Here is an 18,626-nt window from a genome sequence, read left to right on the forward strand (position 1 = left end):
ACCACACACACGGGGAGGAGAGACGCCCCACGGCCGCGAGGATCTAGAACAAGGCGACAGGGAGCGAGAGAACCTTCCGGAGGAGAGTGGGCAGCAGCGCCGGGCTGGGCGACCCTGCCCACGGAGGCCGGGGCAGCGGTCACTCCGTCTCCAGCGGCCCAGCCGAAGCGTCCCACAGAGCCCGCCCGCTGTGCGCTCCCGGGTCCCACGCCGGGACACGCTCACCGTCACCCTCACAAGCTCCTCCTGTCACCCTCCTCAGCCTGGGGCCTGCTCAGAGCCATCGGGCTTAGAGGCACGTCCTGCCACAAGTCTAACTCTGGGAGAACAACCCAAGGGGCCGGCGGGAGGGGGGCTGAGGACTCCCCAGGACCTACCAGGCTGCAGAGAGCGCAGCTCTGGGCGCCTCCGACCCACACCGAACAGGCCCTGAGGGGCCACGGCCCCGAGGACTCCCAAGATCTGACGCAAAGAAGCCACCGGGGCTCTCACCCCTGGCTCCCCCCGGACCACAGGGCACTTGGGTGCGAGAAGGCTAGCTGGACACTCTCAGGCCACCGCTCCTGTGAGCTCTGAGCCTGGCTGGCAGGGGTGAGGGGGAGATCCCCACCTGCAGTGCGGAGGCCTCACGTCGGAAGGGGCCGGGCTGCCGTGAGGTCGCGCCCTCAGCTGTGCCCGGCAAGTGTGGAGGGAACATGGTGCCACCTACTGCCATCTCAGTCAGACCCGAGACCCCTGACATTTCCACCCTTCCCCCCTCCGGGCCTCATCAGGCCTTTTCGGTGCTTCATCTCCCTCGGGCCCACCCTAAGCCCCTCCCTGCTCACAGGTCCCACCTTCGGGACCCCCGGGGCACGTCCCAGGCAGTTTGTTTTCTCTTGGCGGACACGACCCAAAGGGCCGCAAAGGAGCTCACAGACACGAAGTTTTGTGGGGACAGTCCCCCCCACACCGGACACCGGTGTTTGGGGCCCTTCCCCACTCGGGGGCTTGGGACTAGGGTTTCCTTTTCTCGCTGGCGTTTTCCAGGCCCCCCCGGAGGGGCACTTCTGCTCTGTCACTCACTTCTGCTCATACCTGTCTGCCCTTGACTCACCTTGGATTTTGGAGAACTATCCCTCCGTGAGAGATGTCGCAAGAATGTAACCTCCCCCACTCTGGCCAGCCAGCCACGCTTCGTGCCATCCAGACAGACTCTTGTGGCACATTTGTATTTTTCAGGCAAAAAGTGGATGTTCCATCCGCTTGTTTTTTTAAGCTTCACAGGGGCCCATTTTCCCAACAGTCGTCTCAATCCTTGCTACTGGCAATGCCAACATGGACATGTGTCCTAAGATGCCCCAGACTGCACAGAGGCCAGAATTGCCGTGCCCAGGCCATGCCCGTTGGCCCGGAGTTGGAGGCCTCCCACACCTCCACGGGCCCTGCAGGGCAGGGAGCCAGAGGCAGTGATGCAGCTGGAAACTTGCTTTCGTGTCAGGGAAGGTTCAGCAGCTCCAGCGCGTGTGCCCCCCCCCCCCAACCTCCCCTCGCTGAGCAGAGCTGCCCGTGCGTGGACACTTCCCGCCCTTAGATGCCACCACCTGTCTGCTTCCGTCACACGTGCCCACAGGAGACAGCCCACTCCTAAGCACAGGAGAGGATTCAGCTCAGACTCGAACCCAGGGTCGAGCCAAGACTGCCGCACTGACCACTTCTGGGTACCTGCAGAGATTTGAATGAGCCAATCCCAGGAGTCACATTGGGTTTAACTCTTTCAGAGAACCCTCCTGAAGGGAAGGATCGCACCCCTTTACAAAGGTGTCTTCTTTGCAGGGGGGGGAGGCTGGGGGGCAGTTGTAGATGCTCAGAGCTTCATCCTGAGGGGACTGGTCCAAGCCAGACCTCCCATGGGGCAGCCTGGCGGGATGGACCATCATCTGGGGGAACGGGGTTATCCAGGATAGGTCTCCCAGGAAGGACCCCCATCATGATTTGAGGGTCAAACTAGGACCCCAGTTCAGACTCTTGTGATGTCTCGCCACCCCTCTTGGAACGTGGAGTAGAACCACCGACAGGAGGGACCAAAGGACAAGGGCCTATGGGCAGCTCTGAGCTAGACTCGCATTATTCCCCCCATCTGCAGCCGGGGGGAAGGGGGGTGTCCTCAACAAAGCCCAGCTGAGCCCCCTCCAGATCCTGCTCATACGAAACAGACCTCCCACACTCTACATATGTGATCATGTTTGGGTTCTGAGCTACAAGAACACACACCGACGTGCCCCCAGACTCCAAAGGAAAATCTGGGGAAGCAAAGGAGCATTGGCACACTTCTACCCTTGCCCCCTCCTGCTGGGGGAAGGACCGAGAAGGTTCGCTGCTGGGCGTGTGGCAGACAGCTGCTCTGAGAACAGCAGAGTTCCAGGCACCTGAACTCTGGGGAGGGGCCCGTCCCTTCCCTCGCGTCCCTCACCAGACCCTCGCAACCCATGAACCAGGGACAGCCACAAGATGTCCCCTTCCAACAGGAGAAACTATAACCAGGATAGAGTGGACATGCCAGCCATGCCCCACACGCTCTGGATTGCGGGGGTGGGGGGACAGGAGTTCACATCTTCAAGGACTCAGTATTGGCTTCTGAGCACCGTGTCTGCCAGGAGAAGAAATAGATCAGAGGAAGCAAACTGCTCCTTCCTGCAGTAGTGCCAAGAACGGGAGTCACAATGCGAGGAGGGTCTCCCCTAACTCAGGAGAAATCAGAGCACCCAACATATCAGATTGAAGCATTGCACACGTTTGCCATCTCTCCTTAGAGCCCTTGGAGGAGTTACCAGCTTTCAGGTTTTAATGGCAGCATCACTACAGTTGCCCGTCTTGGCGGGTTGTAGAACCAGAATAGTTCAGGAGCCAGTTGGCTTGGAGTGAGAACCCGGGGGAGGCTGGAGAGGCCAGGTGAGGCCACACATCCCGCCTTGAGTTCAGTTCTAGAGAAGGACTGGCCGTAGAATGGAGGGGACAATAACCTGGTAACTTTGTAGTTCATGGTGATTCAGTGACAAAAATGTTCTCATGAAGCAAGAACACCCACGATCATACCCGCCATTGGAACACCAGCTCTTTGTCTAGGTGATAAGTTTGTGAGCTGGCTAGATTCTTGTGGCACGTTGGTTCTTTCGGAAAGGAAAGCTTCATGTGTGTTTTGTTGTGTGGCGATTAGAACCCCAGGTGTTGGTGTTCTGGTTGGCGTGGCTCCTGAACTGCCCGGACTGTCACCTGTGAGGTCACTCCAGGGCTCCTAGAGGCCATGGCTTCGGAGACTAAGTCCAGTCAATGGACAGATGCCAGGGGCCCAATGCCCCTCAGAACAGCCAAGATTCATGATTCACCTTTGGCTGGGCTCAGGGACGTGGCTTGCCTTGGAACCTTTATGGTTGCCTTGGAAACCTTTGAGGATAAGTTTTCTGTTTGGAGAGCTTGAGGATGCAGTGTGTGTCGTCCTGAGTTACCACAAAAACTTTGATCTTTCCTTTCACCCCCTTTATTGCATGCCCCCTTCATCTCTATATCACCACCACTTGCCTTGAATAAATTGCTCAATTGACCAGTTATGGGCCGGCTTTCATGTCTATGAACTATCAGTCTTAGACTGGGTTCAAATGACCCATTTCCTCCAGGTATTGAAACACAGTGAGATGGTGACTCCCAGGGGGTGGGAGTTACCCCCAGAACCTGGGGCTCAGGAAAGCCTCCCACCAGCTCTGGCTTAAGTTGAGCCTGGATCTCACAGAGACGAGTGCTTATCATGTCAGCCACCTGCCACGCGGCTCCAGAGACAGTGCTCTCTCCTGCTCTCCAGAGGGTGGAGAGGGCGAGGCAGCCAGAGGCAGCAGCTCCAAATCTGTGCAAACATTCATGGGAACGGCCTTTGGCTGGCCTCCCTCCCCCTGAGCTGACAGGACCCAAGGCTTGCAAGTGGCCACACGTGAGAGCAGTTCTGCCTCTTCATGTCCTTCACACAGATCAGCGTGGGATGTGGCTTTCACTCCGCCAGGGACAGGACCCAACTCAGCCAGGAAAATGAAGACTCAGGGATTCGCCGAGGTCTCGCAGGGCGCCTAGGCTAATCGGGTCTCCATGCGCCGGGGCTGAGGTCCACAACTCAATCCCAAGTTCTAAAAGACGACTGCCACATTTGCTACCCATCAGCAACAGCCCTGATGTGCTTCCGGCATAGGACCTGGCTGGAGTCCCTGCCCTGTCCCCATGTTCCAGGGGCAGCAGCACTGGGGCCACCTGCTTCTCCCGCCACGACAAACCTCTCTCCCCCCCACGGGCACCTGCGCTGTGTCTGGCATCTGCCGGACCAGTTTGCACACTGAGCAGGTTAAGTTTAGGCCGGCTTAGGAGAGCCCCCGGGCTAAACCTCAGGCGTCTGACCTAGCTGGACACGAGGCCCCAGCTAGGATCTACCTTGGCACTCCGCTGTCTCGTTGCTCGCCTACAAAGAGACAGGAGCGGTGAGCGGAGGGAACCAGCCGTATCTCTGGGGAGGGCAAAATTCTCTCCAGCGTGTGATGCTCTGATGCTTCTCCTGGACGCCAAGAGCTTTGGCGGAACGGTAGAATACAAACTGGGGGTAGAAGGAGCACCTGCTCCCCGTGGGTTTGATTCTCTTTCTGGTGGGGGAGGTTCAGGAGTGCCTCCGTGGTCAGCAGTGACTGGCTGAGGGAGGGAGGGGCAGGGGGTCCTCCCAAGAGCACTGGGACTGAGCAGAGGGAGGACTTCCGGGGAAGGCTCACAGCTCCTGTCCACAGGCGCGTCCAAGCAGCTGGAAGGATCCAGCAGCCGGCACAGCCACCCCCGGCAGCTGAGAGGGAAAGTGGGTCTGGGTTTAGGCTGTGTAGGGTCAGGGCGGCTGCACGCCTCTCAAAGAGCACTTTTCCTGGAGTCACTTATGCCTCTTCTTGGGGGGAGTGGCGCAGTGAGTAGTCAGCGGTGAAGAACACACGACCTTCAGAGCCCACATACTCGACACAGCGGAGAAACGTTTAGGGGGCCCCGTGCCAGGTCGTGTGTATGGGGAGAGGGTCGGGTGGCAGGTGCCTTTTCAGGTGGGGGTTGGTCTGATATCCTAAAGTATTTAGAGCTACATTCCGACAGGCAGCATCCCTTGGGCATCTTCCCGTTCCCCTGACTCTGGTGCTTCCTGACTCGCAGAGTCTGACCCATACCAGGGTTCTCGAATGGGGAAACACAAAGATTTTAGGAAGCGTGTGACAGGCCCAAACCAGAACTAAACAGGGGGACCCCGGTTCTGATACTAGAGTCCAGTATCCCAGGAAACCTGGACTTGTTGAAGAGTTGGAGAGTCGTCCTTCTGGGCAAGAACTGAGCTGGAGACTTCTTGGCAGGCCCCCTCGGAGGCGGGGGGCACTGCTGGGCTCACGGCTAAAGGGCCCTTTCGTAATTTATTTTTTTGAATACAGTTGCCAAGTGGCAAGAGGTGTGGAAGGCACCCGCCGTGTCTGGAGGATGGAGTGAAGGGAACACGTGTTCTTCATGTTCCAGATTGTTCTGCTGAGACCCCGAAGAAAGTTGGGGTGCCGGGGACTGCTGGGGAGCGTCCGAGTCTCCATCTAACTGGTGGATGGTAGAAATGCCAGATCCCACTCCTAGACCATGTCTGGGTTGATGCTCCAGGGAGCTCCAATGTCTCCAAGAAGGAGACATTTGTGAAGGTTTAATCGAGTCCTTCAAGCAACAATGATGGGAGTGCAGATATGTTGGGGTCTCAGCAGCCAGTCTGAGACCCTGGCCAAATCCCCTGCCCTTAGAGACAGAAACAGGCTCTCTTCAAACAGGGCCCTAAGGCCCTGTGCCAGCACTCCACCCAGGGAGGCTCCCTGGTTGAAGAGATAGTGGGATGAAACTTGAAAGTCACCGCTTTGTCTGAGCTAAGCATACCCGGCCTTGGAAGGAGGGAACATAAATCATCCATTAACATCTGTAAAGGGCCTAGCAAAATGTTTACTTCATGGGCTGGAGCGATAGCACAGCGGGTAGGGCGTTTGCCTTGCACGCGGCCGACCCGGGTTTGAATCCCAGCATCCCATATGGTCCCCTGAGCACCGTCAGGGGTGATTCCTGAGTGAATGAGCCAGGAGTAACCCCTGTGCATCGCCAGGTGTGACCCAAAAAGCAAAAAAAAAAAAATGTTTACTTCAGAGCTGATAACCAGGTGTTCATAATGCCCACTCCTCCCTAAAGTTTCTTCTTTAAATATTGGCGTGTGACCTTTATAGAAGCTAAATAGAGAGAGAACAGAAGGGAATGCCCTGCCACAGTGGCAGGGTGGGGGCCAGGGGAGATGGGATTGGGGGGGGGTGGGAGGGACGCTGGGTTTACGGGTGGTGGAGAATGGGCACTGGTGAAGGGATGGGTTCCCGAACTTTGAGGGGAGTATAAGCACAAAAGTGTATAAATCTGTAACTGTACCCTCACGGTGATTCTCTAATTAAAAATAAATAAATTTTAAAAAATAATAATAAAAATAAAAAAAAGAATTGTATAACTGAGACATAAGCCTGAGAACTTTGTAACTTTCCACATGGTGATTCAAAAAAATAAATAAATGAATAAATAAATAAAAAAAATACTGGAAAAAATATATTGGCGTGTGAGCTTAATAAAATCGAGAGTTACTTGACCTCCAACTCTCCCCGCTCTGCGTGGTTCTTTCTCGGTGGCGGTGGTAGGGTGGCCGCGGTGCGCAGGGGGGCAGGGCAGAGGCTTCTTCCCTTCCCACTCCCTCTCCTATAGGGAGTAAGTCCTGTGGCTGGGGGATCATACTCCAGTTTGCCAGGGTCTAATGGCCAGGACCCTGACATCTGGTGCCACAAACAGGGATGGTGTGGACGTGGACAGCAAGGACATCGCTGGAGCAAGGTATGATCCCCTGACCACCCTGAATCCATGCAGTAAAATAGGCGACTGCATGGAGAAACCAGGCTGGGAATTCAGGAAGGGGAATGCAACTGGAGCTCGAGCTCTGCCCCCTGATAGTAAGGCAGGCTATCAGAAGAGTTCTCCTCGGAACAGGACTGTTTCAGTCAATTCTCACTTTGTTTTCGCTTCTCCCCCTGCCTATAGGGTGCCCAGCATCTGTTCTGCATTGTCTCATTCTTGCTGTATATTTTTGAAAGGCCAGCAGCAACCGCCTTTCCCCCCGCGGGCACGGGTTGAGCACTTAAATGCCACAGGGCGCTCGCTGCTAGAAAAGACACCTGTGATAGGATGAGGGGGTCACAGCCTCGGGTTCCAGATAAACTCGAGTCCCCCACAGAAGAAAAACTATGCAATGGGCAGGAACTCGTAAATAAGCATTCCATCCGTCACCATTTATTGTGGGCGCTGCTGAGTCTCTCTCCTCCGTATTCTTTCCTTTGCCTCAGTGGTCTCCTAGAGGGGCCATTATCTATCCTGACCTTTTTGACACTACTAGATTCCCTAACATCATGGGCAACTCCATTCAGAAGGTGCATCACCTGGCTCTGAAAGCCCTATGTTATCTGCTAAAGAGTCGAGGGTTAGAATTCTCTGAAGATAGGGCAGCTAAGATCTGGAGCACTATCCTTGAGGTGGCTCCGTGGGTTCCCACTGGGGACCTCTCCTCCCGGGACACCTGGGATCAGGTAGAAAAGCTTGTTAGGGGACAGACAGAAAAAACAGGCAAAAGTCCCCTACCAGGTTTGCGTGCAACAGTAGCAGATCTAAAAGCATGCTTCCCGGAGTGGCCTGGAGAATGGGCCTATCCAGATACTAAACAAGCAGCTGTCTCAGGGCCGCCCCTTACTGATCAGGACATAGAAGATGAGATAGCTGAAGAAATTCTTGGGGGAGATAGACCTGAACCTGTTCACCCCACTGCCCCTCCAGAAGGAGCTTCTACTCCCTTTTTCGACCCAAGACTGGAGAAGGACTATTGGAAACCCCTCTGGGCCTTCCCGGTTCAACCCGGGGGGAGCCTGGCCTGTAGTTTGGTATGGGGCGCTTTCTTTAAGGAAGAATGCCACATGCAGGCAGACCGCAATGCTGCTGCCCAACCCCCCATCCCCATAACATACAGGCAGCAGATCAGTGGAGCGCAGGTCCCCAGCAGGCAGCCATCCCGGACCCTTATCAAGATCAGGTTCGAGCCTTGGCGTTATCAGCCTAGAGCCGCCTTGAGGAAGCCCCTCTGAGGCTCCCCGGGGTGGAATGCAACAAACTACAGAGCATAGGGCCGCTTGTACGGGCATGAAAACCAGCCCCATAGTAATTGGATATGTGCTACCCAAGATTCAGGGTCCCCTACGCAGACCCAGGTTCTAGCTGCAACCTTGCAGAATCAGAATAAACTACAGAAGGGGCAACCCCCAGGCTTGTCAATAAAAGGGGGAAAAGAGACCAATGTGCATGTTAGCATCCCCATTGTCAGCGGGGCACCACCAAAGATACCCATACTGCTGGGTGGCAAGGAGTTCAAAGGACAGCTAGACTCAGCCACAGATAGAACTATGATTAGAATTCCTTCCAGAATGGAAAGAAGTGTGTCACTAAGGCAGCCTATTGATAGCCTAGTCTGATAAGAAGATACTAGTTCCCTGCCTCAAACTAGTCTTGGCCAAGAAAAATGCTAGCATCTGACCACCTTAGGTTTCAACAACTTTGAAAAAGTTTTGCCGCCTTATATCAACAAAAGCGCTTTTTTGATCCATTTCTAACAAGCAGGAAACTGGCTGATCAGGCTGGGAAACGGGGGAGCAATGTTCCCAATCAGCCGACAGGGCTCACTTTGCCCTGGGGAATGCTCCCTCCTTTCTCAGTCTGTCAGTTTTCTCCCTGCCATTTTTGAAGGATCAGATCGATCAATCAACTGCAGATGTGTGCACATGTACATGTAGTGCTTTTAGTCAGTTTATTGTCCATCTGTCTGTGGAACACTCCAGTGTTAGAGTTAGTTTAAAGTCAGCAATTTTTAGACCTGGGCAAATAAAATCAAGGTGAAGAGGAGGGCAGGTTAAGAGTTAAATTTGCGGCGCAGGGCTGGACTGGGCGCGGCCGCGCATGGCCCGGGGCAGCGGTGACCGAGGGTGGCAGAGTCGCAGTCGGAGGGGGTGGGCTCCAGCCGCTCAGCCTTGGAGCTACTGCGCTGCGCGGCCCCCTCCCGCGGCCTGAGTAAGGCAAGAGAATGAAAGAAGTAGATAATATTGAAAGTATAAAAGAAGAATGAGTTTGTGATGCAGGAGCCAACAACCAGCCTCTGAGTGTGAGTCAACAAACTGACTATCTTGTTGACAACCTTTTTGAGGAAGCTCAAAAGGTCGGTGCCAAATGCCTGTCTCCCAGTGAACAGAAGAAACAGGTAGATGTAAACATAAAGTTATGGAAAAATGGGTTCACAGTCAATGATGACTTCCAAAGTTATTCTGATGGTGCAAGTCAGCAGTTTCTGAATGCCATCAAGAAAGGGGAGTTGCCTCTGGAACTGGAGGGGCTTTTTGATAAAGAGGAGGTGGATGTGAAGGTAGAAGACAAGAAGGATGAAGTCTGCACGTCCACCAAGCCCGTGTTCCAGCCCTTCTCCGGACAGGGCCACAGACTGGGCAGTGCCACACCAAAAATTGTTTCGAAAACAAAGAGTATTGAAGTTGAGAACAGAAATAATTTGTCTCCTGTCCCACTGAACCCCCAACAGCCTGTCACTAACATACAGATCTTGTTGGCCAATGGGAAAAGGATTGTCCAGAAATTCAACGTTTCTCATAGGGTTAGCCACATCAAAGATTTCATCCGAAAACACCAGGGACTTCAAGGAAATACCCCCTTCCTCCTGGTCACCGCCCTCCCCGTTCTCAGACTACTGGATGACACCCTCCCGCTGGCAGAGGCTGACTTACAGAACGCCGTGGTCATTCAGAGGCTGCAGAGCACCAGCGACCCTTTCCAGCGACTCTCATAGCCCTGGGTGTCCATGCACGAGGAGCAGGTGCAGAGACAGGATGGCCGTGAGCAGGCCGGGGGCTGGTCTGCTACCCCAGGCCCTCCCGATGAAAGACTCCCAGAGAAGTACAGTTAGGGAAGGAGAGAGGGCCAGAAGCTAGCCAGTGCACTTTTCAGGATGCTCCACAGAAAGAAAAGATTTATTTTCAAAAACCATCTTCATCCAATTTGAATTTGGCAAATGTGTTCATAAGTTCATTCATTCAAGCCCCTTTCCCAAACAGTGGTGATTTATTTAAATGCCAAGCTATCTCAGATTTCAAAAATGGCATGCTAAAAAAAAAATTACATGTGGCAGGTTAAAGGCATCACTGATTCTTTTATATTGGAGACACAAAAGGAACTGATTTCATCATAGCTAAGTGTGAACCACAAGGTGTTGTCAACTTGCATTCTCTAATGGCAAGATATAATCAAATTTCACTTGGCAGCAGTATCTGAGAAATATTTTCATTGAAGTACAAATTGTGTAGCTTAGTGTACTGTTAGTATACTGTTGGTCTTAACCTGCCTACTCATCTTTCTACATTTTCAAAAACTTTTTTGGTCTTTTGGGGCTCATCCTGCCATGTCCAAGTTTACTTCTTAGGAATTGAGGTGATGTGTGGTGTGCAGAGATCAAAACTGGTTCATCTGTGTTCAAGGCAAGCACCTCCACCAATGTACTATCTTTCTGGCCTGATTTTTTAGAAAATCTTTTCTCTCAAAAACTTCCTATTTTTTTTTCTTTTTGGGTCACACCCAGCGATGCTCAGGGGTTACTCCTGGCTTTGCACTCAGGAATTACTCCTGGCGGTGCTTGGGGGACCATATGGGATGCCGGGGATCGAACCCGGGTCGGCCGCATGCAAGGCGAACGCCCTACCCGCTGTGCTATCGCTCCGGCCCCTCCTATTTTATTTTCTTTAAAATCTTAGGGATTGGTGTACTGAAGAGATAGTATATCAAGTTAAGGTACATATCTCTTGCACACAGCTAATCCAATTCAAAGCTTCGGCTCCACCAGTGGTCCCCAAATGCTGCCATGGCACAGAGCCAGGAAACACTCTGAATGCCACTAGGTGTGACTCCTCACCCCCAAACAGAAAGAGATGATCACTTATCATTTCTAAAAATCACAGAAATTTGTTTTCAGCTAACATTTTAAGTTAGCCATTCTTTTGCCACGCTGAGAATCCAATGCTTGCATAGTTAGATTTCTAATTAATATTTTTAGACTGTCACATAAAATAGAGTTTTTGCTTCTATACATCAGAGTCAACTTGTGAGAACTTTATAGGAATATTTCTTACTTTCTGATGTCACCAGGGAATATATACTTTGTATTTTAGATTTTTAATAAAACTGATTAGATTTGATTATTTCACTGTCAGATGAAATCCCTTTACCTGAGGAATACATTTATGACAATTTCTTACAAATGATCTGTTGAATCAGATTGAAGAGAAGACAAGCTGCTATTGTCTCGCAGCTGGTGGCCAGACAGCAGGGATGCTCACTGGGCACTGAATGTCAGATAGGAAGAGTGATGCCCAAATTTTCGGTCTCAAGAGCTTTGATTTATGTGGGTCGTTTTATTACTATATTTTAAAATAAAGTTGTGAAATGTTTTTTTTAAAGCAAAAAAAAAAAGAGTTAAATTTGCCTTTAACTATTTGACTGCTTTGAAAGATATTTTCTTCGTGACCTCCCGCTGGGCAGGAAACTGTCACCAAATGGGCCAACAAACTGCCCTAGGAACTCTAAACAAACATTTGCAGAGAAATAGTTAACAGTCAACAAATGTTTAGATATGCAAATGAAGTGACCTATCTGTGATCCCCTTTGATCTATAGGTGTGATTTCCCTTTGATGTTGCAATATGTGTGATTTTCCCTTCTCCCACAAAAGGGTATAAATACAGCCTGCTTTTTGGAGTTCGGGACCTTTGGTTATGCCACGCTATTGAGGCACAGTTGAAGGTCCCAATATTGGCTTAAATAAACCCCATGCATTTGCAGAAAGAGTTGTCTTGGTTGTGTTCTTTTGTCTCTCCGAGCCTCCCGGGCAGAGATCTGCCCTAACAAAGGGAGGTCAGAGTGATATGAAGCCCAGCAATTTAAAAGATCTAGGTATCTTTGGAACTTGTCAGATCAGGAATAAACAAAGATTTCTAATCAGAATGTGGCACCTACAAAGAAATTAAAATTTTCAATCTAAATTTCTTATTGGAAGAATATTAATAGTGGAAATTATTTTGAATTCCAGTATCTGTACTATCTAAGAAAAGCTACAGAATTAGAGCCAGAAACTAAAGTGAAATAAGAGTTCAGAGAACACAAGGCTTTATCCTACAAGCCTCGGACAATTTAATAATAATAATAATAATAATAATAATAATAATAATAGGCCATTTTATAAAGAGGTACAGAAGACATTAAAATTAAGTTTCTTCATGTTTTCATAAACAGTGGCTGTTCAAGTATTTTCTTACGCTAATACCAAAGTTTGGTAAGAACCAAAGGCCTTTTTCTGTGTCTGAAAGCATGTTTGTATTATTGTAAAGTATCTAGTATAGAAAATTCATGATTTGAAATAACTAAGGCAGAACTATTGTCTAAATGTGTATATTTGTTTGCATCTGAATGGGATTGTTAGAACAACTGACTCAGGGGCATCTCAGGCAGCCCGTGGAACAGCCCTGTGTTTGTCATCCAAAAAGCCTTAGGGAAGTGGAGAATGCTTCAGGACCTTAGGAAGGTAAATGAGCAAATGAGAATCCAGGGGACTCCTTTGAGGGGAATGCCTTGGATCCCTGCCATCGATTGTAGCCTTTTCCTAATTGTTCTTGATATAAAAGACTGCTTTTTTTTCCATCCCCCTACACCCAATTGATTGTGAAAAATTTGCCTTCTCAATCCCCAGCACCAATTTTTCAGGCCCAGATGAGAGATATGAATGGACAGTACTGCCCCAAGGTATGGCAAATAGCCCCTCTTTTTGCCAACAGTGTGTAGCATCTTTATTGACACCCATACAAGAAATGACTAATGTAATTCTTTATATTTATAAGAATGATGTTATGATAGGGAGCCCCAACGAGGCTGTTGTCAGCCAGGCATATCAAACTCCAGGGGCTCTTGAAAGAAGGTTTAGACATTGCCCCTGATAAAAGTTCAAAAGTTGGTACCACCCCCTGGCTCGACCATGCCACCCCTCTAAAACCCCAGCTCAGTGTACAGGAAACCTATTCTCTCCCTGGGTTGCAAAGACTCTTAGGAGAGATTAACTGGCTCCGGGCGTGGATCCCTATCTCCTCAGGACAGCTTGCCCCCTTGTCTTCAGCACTGAGGGGACGAGAGCTGGCAGATGTTATTGAACTAGGGCCTGCGGAAAGAGCTGCGCTAGAAGTTCAGAGGGCTTTAAACAGGGCTTCTCTGAGCAGGTTTGACTCCAAAAGAACTGGAGCTCTGGATAATAGCAGGCAAAGGAACCCTGTTAGCAGTAATCATCCAGGAAGGAGACCCCCTCTAGTGGGTACACCTGTCACTTGGGGGATGTCCCAGAGTTTATTCCCCTAGGGATCAGATGGCTGACCTCATCCAACGAGGCAGGGACCTAGCACCCCGGCATTATGCCCAAGAGCCACATACAATCATTGATTGTCACTATAGGCCATATAAATGGGTGTCTGCCTTTTCCCGCCTAGATTGGAAAGAACCTATTTTATTTCAAAATAAACCCATTAAGGGTGGTATAGAAGTGTACACTGATGGCGGGCAGAGAGGAACAGCTGTTATCATTAGAGGGGCTGAGGTTATCTCTTACATGAGTGCACTGCTCAGCACAACTCAAAGAGCTCTCCGCTATGGTCATAGCCTTACAGAAAAGTTCTACAGCCTAATAATTTGTTTACAGGTTCTTTAAAACCAGCTTTTAAAACAAAAAGGGGGAGCCAGCCCCCACCAGCAGTTAGGACTTGCACTCTTCACATTAAATATATTAAATTTTTCAAAAGTATGCCCTTTTACCGGCACTGGCAACTAAAAATTTTAGAGCTACTTAGCAAAGGGCTATAAGGGGTTAATTTCAGATGTCAGCCCTATAGTCTGAAGCCACAGCATTGTGCATTCCCAGCTCAGCCAGCCCTGCCTCAGTTGAAGACTGTATTTCAGACCCTCCCTAACCTCAACAGTAAATTCTAATCACACTTTCGCCCAGCAGATAAGACTTGCTAATCTAGTTTGTTAACTCTTCTTCCAAGTATCTGGTTCTTGCAACTTTGTAAATGAGAAAGGGATTGGGAAACAATTGATTCTTATATTTGCATTAAAATCTGACAAACACAAAAAAGAAATAGTGGGAAACCTCCTTGTAGGGGGAAAAGTCTATGCTTATATTTTGACAGATAACACCTACTAATGTACTCTGGGTCCTGCTGTGGCTTCATCTGGAGTAAACTTCATCCTCCTGGTACAGACCTCAAACCACCTGAGTCTCCACAACCCTCCAAACTTCATCCTCAAAAAGATCTCAGCTGGAAATCACAAGGAAATCTGAGGAAGAGTCAGCGACAAAGGACCCCCATAGGGAAGGACAGGCTGAATTGGCCTGAGGACTTAGTCTGGGATTTACGGTACCAACCTAATCCTGAACCTCAGAGAATTTTGTACACAAGTGTAAAATCCTTACTGTTTCATGGTAATCTATGAGTGTTTTAATCCTTAAAAAGTGTTTTCCTAGAAATTAGAATTCTAAAAATGTCTCCAGGTTAATACATGTCGTAAGAACTTTAGTTGTGAGCATCTTTAAGTCTATAAGAACTGATATGTTTGTGACTGCAGAGTAGTTTTGCCATGTTAAATAAGATGATTGTCAACTTGTGTCCAAACTTGTGATATCATTTTGTACCAGTTTCAGTGAGTTTAAACTTGTGGGATGACTACAGATGTCTTAAGTCAGAAAGATAATGTATGGAGATATCAGTGAAAAGTAGAAAAGCAAAGTGTAGTTGGCTTTGAAATGGAAAAGTTATAGGACATAATGGATGTAAAGGAAGTTTGAGGTTGTGTTTTGAGGAAAACTGTAATCAATCCATATTGTTGTAAAAACTCTTTAAAGTATATCTGCAGAATTGTTCTAGTATCCAGACTCCTGTTACAGTGCTCTTGGATCATTGCCCTGAATCCTTTACTATAAAGGAGACTCTTTACCCCCACAGGTAACCCATCAGCCCATTTAGAAGAGGGAGGTGATATCCACTCTAACCATAGCCACGCTGTTTGGAATTGGACTGGCAGGAGCCAGGACCGGTATCACTTCACTCGCGACCCAGCAGAGTGGATTCTCATCCCTCAGAGCGGCCATCGATGAAGACTTGAAGATTGAGACCTCCATCAGTCATCTTGAGAATCCTGACGTCCCTGTCAGAAGTGGTATTGCAGAACAGGAGAGGACTGTACTTATTAATGTTGCAGCGGGGGGGTTGTGCGCTGCACTAGGGGAAGAGTGTTGTTTTTATGCTGACCACACTGGAGTTGTACGTGATTCTATGTCTAAGCTGAGAGGTGGGTTAGCTAAGTAAAAGAGGGAGCGTGAGGCACAAGAGGGATGGTTTGAGAGATGGTTTAGCATGTCACTTTGGCTTACCACAGTTGTGTCTGCCCTGTTGGGCCGGTCATTTTGCTATTGTTACTTGTAACACTTGGACCATGTATTATAAACTGCCTTATTCAGATGATAAGAACCCGAATTGGGGCCGTGGTGATGCTCAGCCATGCAATAGATAAACTTGCAGACCCTCGACCAGGAGATGCGGCCTGGGTGCATGTGGCCATGGAAGGAGTGCGTGAGTGTGCCACTTAGCCACCACTTGGGGAACGCTGGGTCGGAGAGCCAGAGATGGGTAAGACCTCAGAGGAGGCAACCTAAGACAGGCCCGACCCCTATGGCCCCAGCGTGAGGCTGTTGGGTGGCCCCCGGCAGCTGGCTTTTATAAAACAAAAAGGGGGAGATGTTGGGGTCTCAGCAGCCAGTCTGAGACCCTGGCCAAATCCCCTGCCCTTAGAGACAGAAACAGGCTCTCTTCAAACAGGGCCCTAAGGCCCTGTGCCAGCACTCCACCCAGGAAGGCTCCCTGGTCGAGGAGATAGTGGGATGAAACTTGAAAGTCACCGCTTGTCTGAGCTAAGCATACCCAGCCTTGGAAGGAGGGAACATAAATCATCCATTAACATCTGTAAAGGGCCTAGCAAAATGTTTATTTCGGAGCTGATAACCAGGTGTTCATAATGCCCACTCCTCCCTAATTTTTTTTTCTATAAATATTGGCGTGTGAGCTTAATAAAATCGAGAGTTACTTGACCTCCAACTCTCTCCCCTCTGCGTGGTTCTTTCTCGGTGGCGGCGGTAGGGTGGCCGCGGTGCGCAGGGGGGCAGGGCAGAGGCTTCTTCCCTTCCCACTCCCTCTCCTATAGGGAGTAAGTCCTGTGGCTGGGGGATCATATTCCAGTTTGCCGGGGTCTAATGGCAAAGACCCTGACACAGATAATCCCGAGTTTAGAGAACAGGGTTCTGACAGATACACTTAGCCCACCGGCCACCCACCGTCAGATTTACCCCAGCTCCCACATTTTCATGGTCAGCATGCATGGTCCAGGTGCTCAGGGCTCATGGCCAAGTCGGGGGTCATCTGAGAACCCACAGACTGAGCTGGAGTGGTCCTGAGCGCGGGCAGAGCCTTGGCCGGAAGCCCGACATGCACATCCCTAAGAATCACATTCTCAAGTGAGCCCAAATGAAGATCAGTTGGTACTGTGTCAGAGCTTAGATCCCTGACCAGAGATCATGGGGTCCCCTCACTCTAGCCCCAACTATTTTTAAAAAAAAATTCTCACTTGAAATATTTTATTTTTTATTGTAAAAAAATAATACAAGGAAGATACCTTATAATCTACTTTTCCCTCTGGGAGAAACTGGCAAGCTACCAAGAGTTTTCTGCCCACCTGGGAGAGCCTCGCAAGCTTCCCATGGTGTGTTCATATGCCAAAGCCAGTAACAAGCTGGGTCTCATTCCCCTGATCCTGAAAGCCTCCAATGCAGCATCATCGGGAAGGACGAGTAGAGAGAGGCTTCTAAGATCTCAGGGATAGGACGAATGGAGAGGTTGCTGAGACCGCTCAAGAATTTTGATGATCACCGGGATGATGATGATTTTTTATTGAGTCACCGTGAGCTATAGTGAAAGCTTTCATGTTTGAGTTTCAGTCATGCAATGATGGAACACCCATCCCTCCACCAGTGGCCATTCCCCACCACTAATGTCCCCAGAATCCCTCCTTGCTTCCCAACCCTCCCCCTGCCTCTATGGCAGACAATCTCCTCACTCTCTCTACTTATGTAGCCCCAATTCTTTCGACCTCCAAAGTCCTTGCACACTGGGCCTTTGAGGGACGGAGCAAGAGCTTTTTTTTTTTTCCAGTCAACACAATTTATTTTTTTTTCTGATTTTTTTTAAATTATTTTATTGATTCACCATGTGGAAAGTTACAAAGCTTTCAGGTTAAAGTCTCAGTTATACAATGCTCAAACACCCATCCCTTCACCAGTTCCTCGGAGCAAGAGCTTTTGACTTGGAACCTCTGAATCACCCCAAAGTGGGCATTTCCTGGAGCGTGTGTGTCAGAGGCCTGAAGCTTAAGAGAATCCCTCGTCTCATTTGTGTGTCTTTCCAGGTGCCAGGGACAGTGTAGCTGTCCCCCAACGGCATTTTTCCTCTACCTCTCTTTCCCTTTTTAAGGCAGACAGTCCTAGTTTATCTTGCACCTCCAGTAAGACCCCCGACACCCCCAGCCCCCTCGAGCGCAAAGCTCGCACCATTCTCAAGTGCCTGAGTGTTTAAGCTTTGTAGTGGATGCTGCTGTTTCCGGGGTCATAGCTGAAGCCCCCTGGTCTAAGGTCTCCCCTGAGCCACATGTGGCCATCATTCCCTGTCCCAGGGCTCAAGGTCAGACGCTCCTGGCGGTAGGTGCTCAGCACTTGAGGTCTGCTGGTCTTGTCCTCTAACCATCAGTATTGGGACTCAGCGGCTCGTGCTCCTGGGTGAAGGGTCGCAGTCTGTGAGAATTGGGGGACAGTGGGGGAAGGCTGTAGCTTCCAGCTACTCGTCACTGAAACCCAGTCCCACACGAGAGTCCAGATGAGAAATGCGCCTCAACATGCCTCGCAAAGCAAGTTGTCTGGGACGCTTGGATTTTCTTGTGAGGTCAGTTGAGCTCTCTTGGGCCAACTCTGACACAGGCACGTAAACATGCTGGATCTTAGGATATCCTCATCCAGCGTTTGTCTTTGGTAGGAGCTGAGGGATGTCGCCCTCAATGGATACTTTCCGTTTTATCCATGAAGCCTCCACCATGGGTCTCCTGGCCCCCATGTTGAGGTAAGACTCTGGTAGGCATCCTGGTTGGTTTCAACACACACACACACACACACACACACACACACACACACACACACACTTCTGTGGGCATTCCAAGGATCACATTTGGAAAGGAGGGCTGGACAGATCACAAGAGCTCCCCGTTGTTAATTCTAGGACACAGCATACAGGGACAGGCGAGTGTTTGTTT

The 18,626-nt window shown here is 49.9% G+C and overlaps 1 protein-coding gene across 1 annotated transcript; it reads left to right on the forward strand.

The window, feature by feature from the left end:
* The first annotated feature begins 9,208 nt into the window (after positions 1 to 9,208).
* Positions 9,209 to 10,325, forward strand: LOC101554107 (UBX domain-containing protein 2A-like). Its single transcript, XM_012935919.2, is given in 1 exon segment — positions 9,209 to 10,325. A coding segment is annotated over 1 exon segment (771 nt). The 3' UTR covers positions 9,980 to 10,325.
* Positions 10,326 to 18,626: the final 8,301 nt, after the last annotated feature.

Source organism: Sorex araneus, chromosome X (genome assembly GCF_027595985.1).
Source record: "Sorex araneus isolate mSorAra2 chromosome X, mSorAra2.pri, whole genome shotgun sequence".
Lineage (NCBI taxonomy): Eukaryota > Metazoa > Chordata > Mammalia > Eulipotyphla > Soricidae > Sorex > Sorex araneus.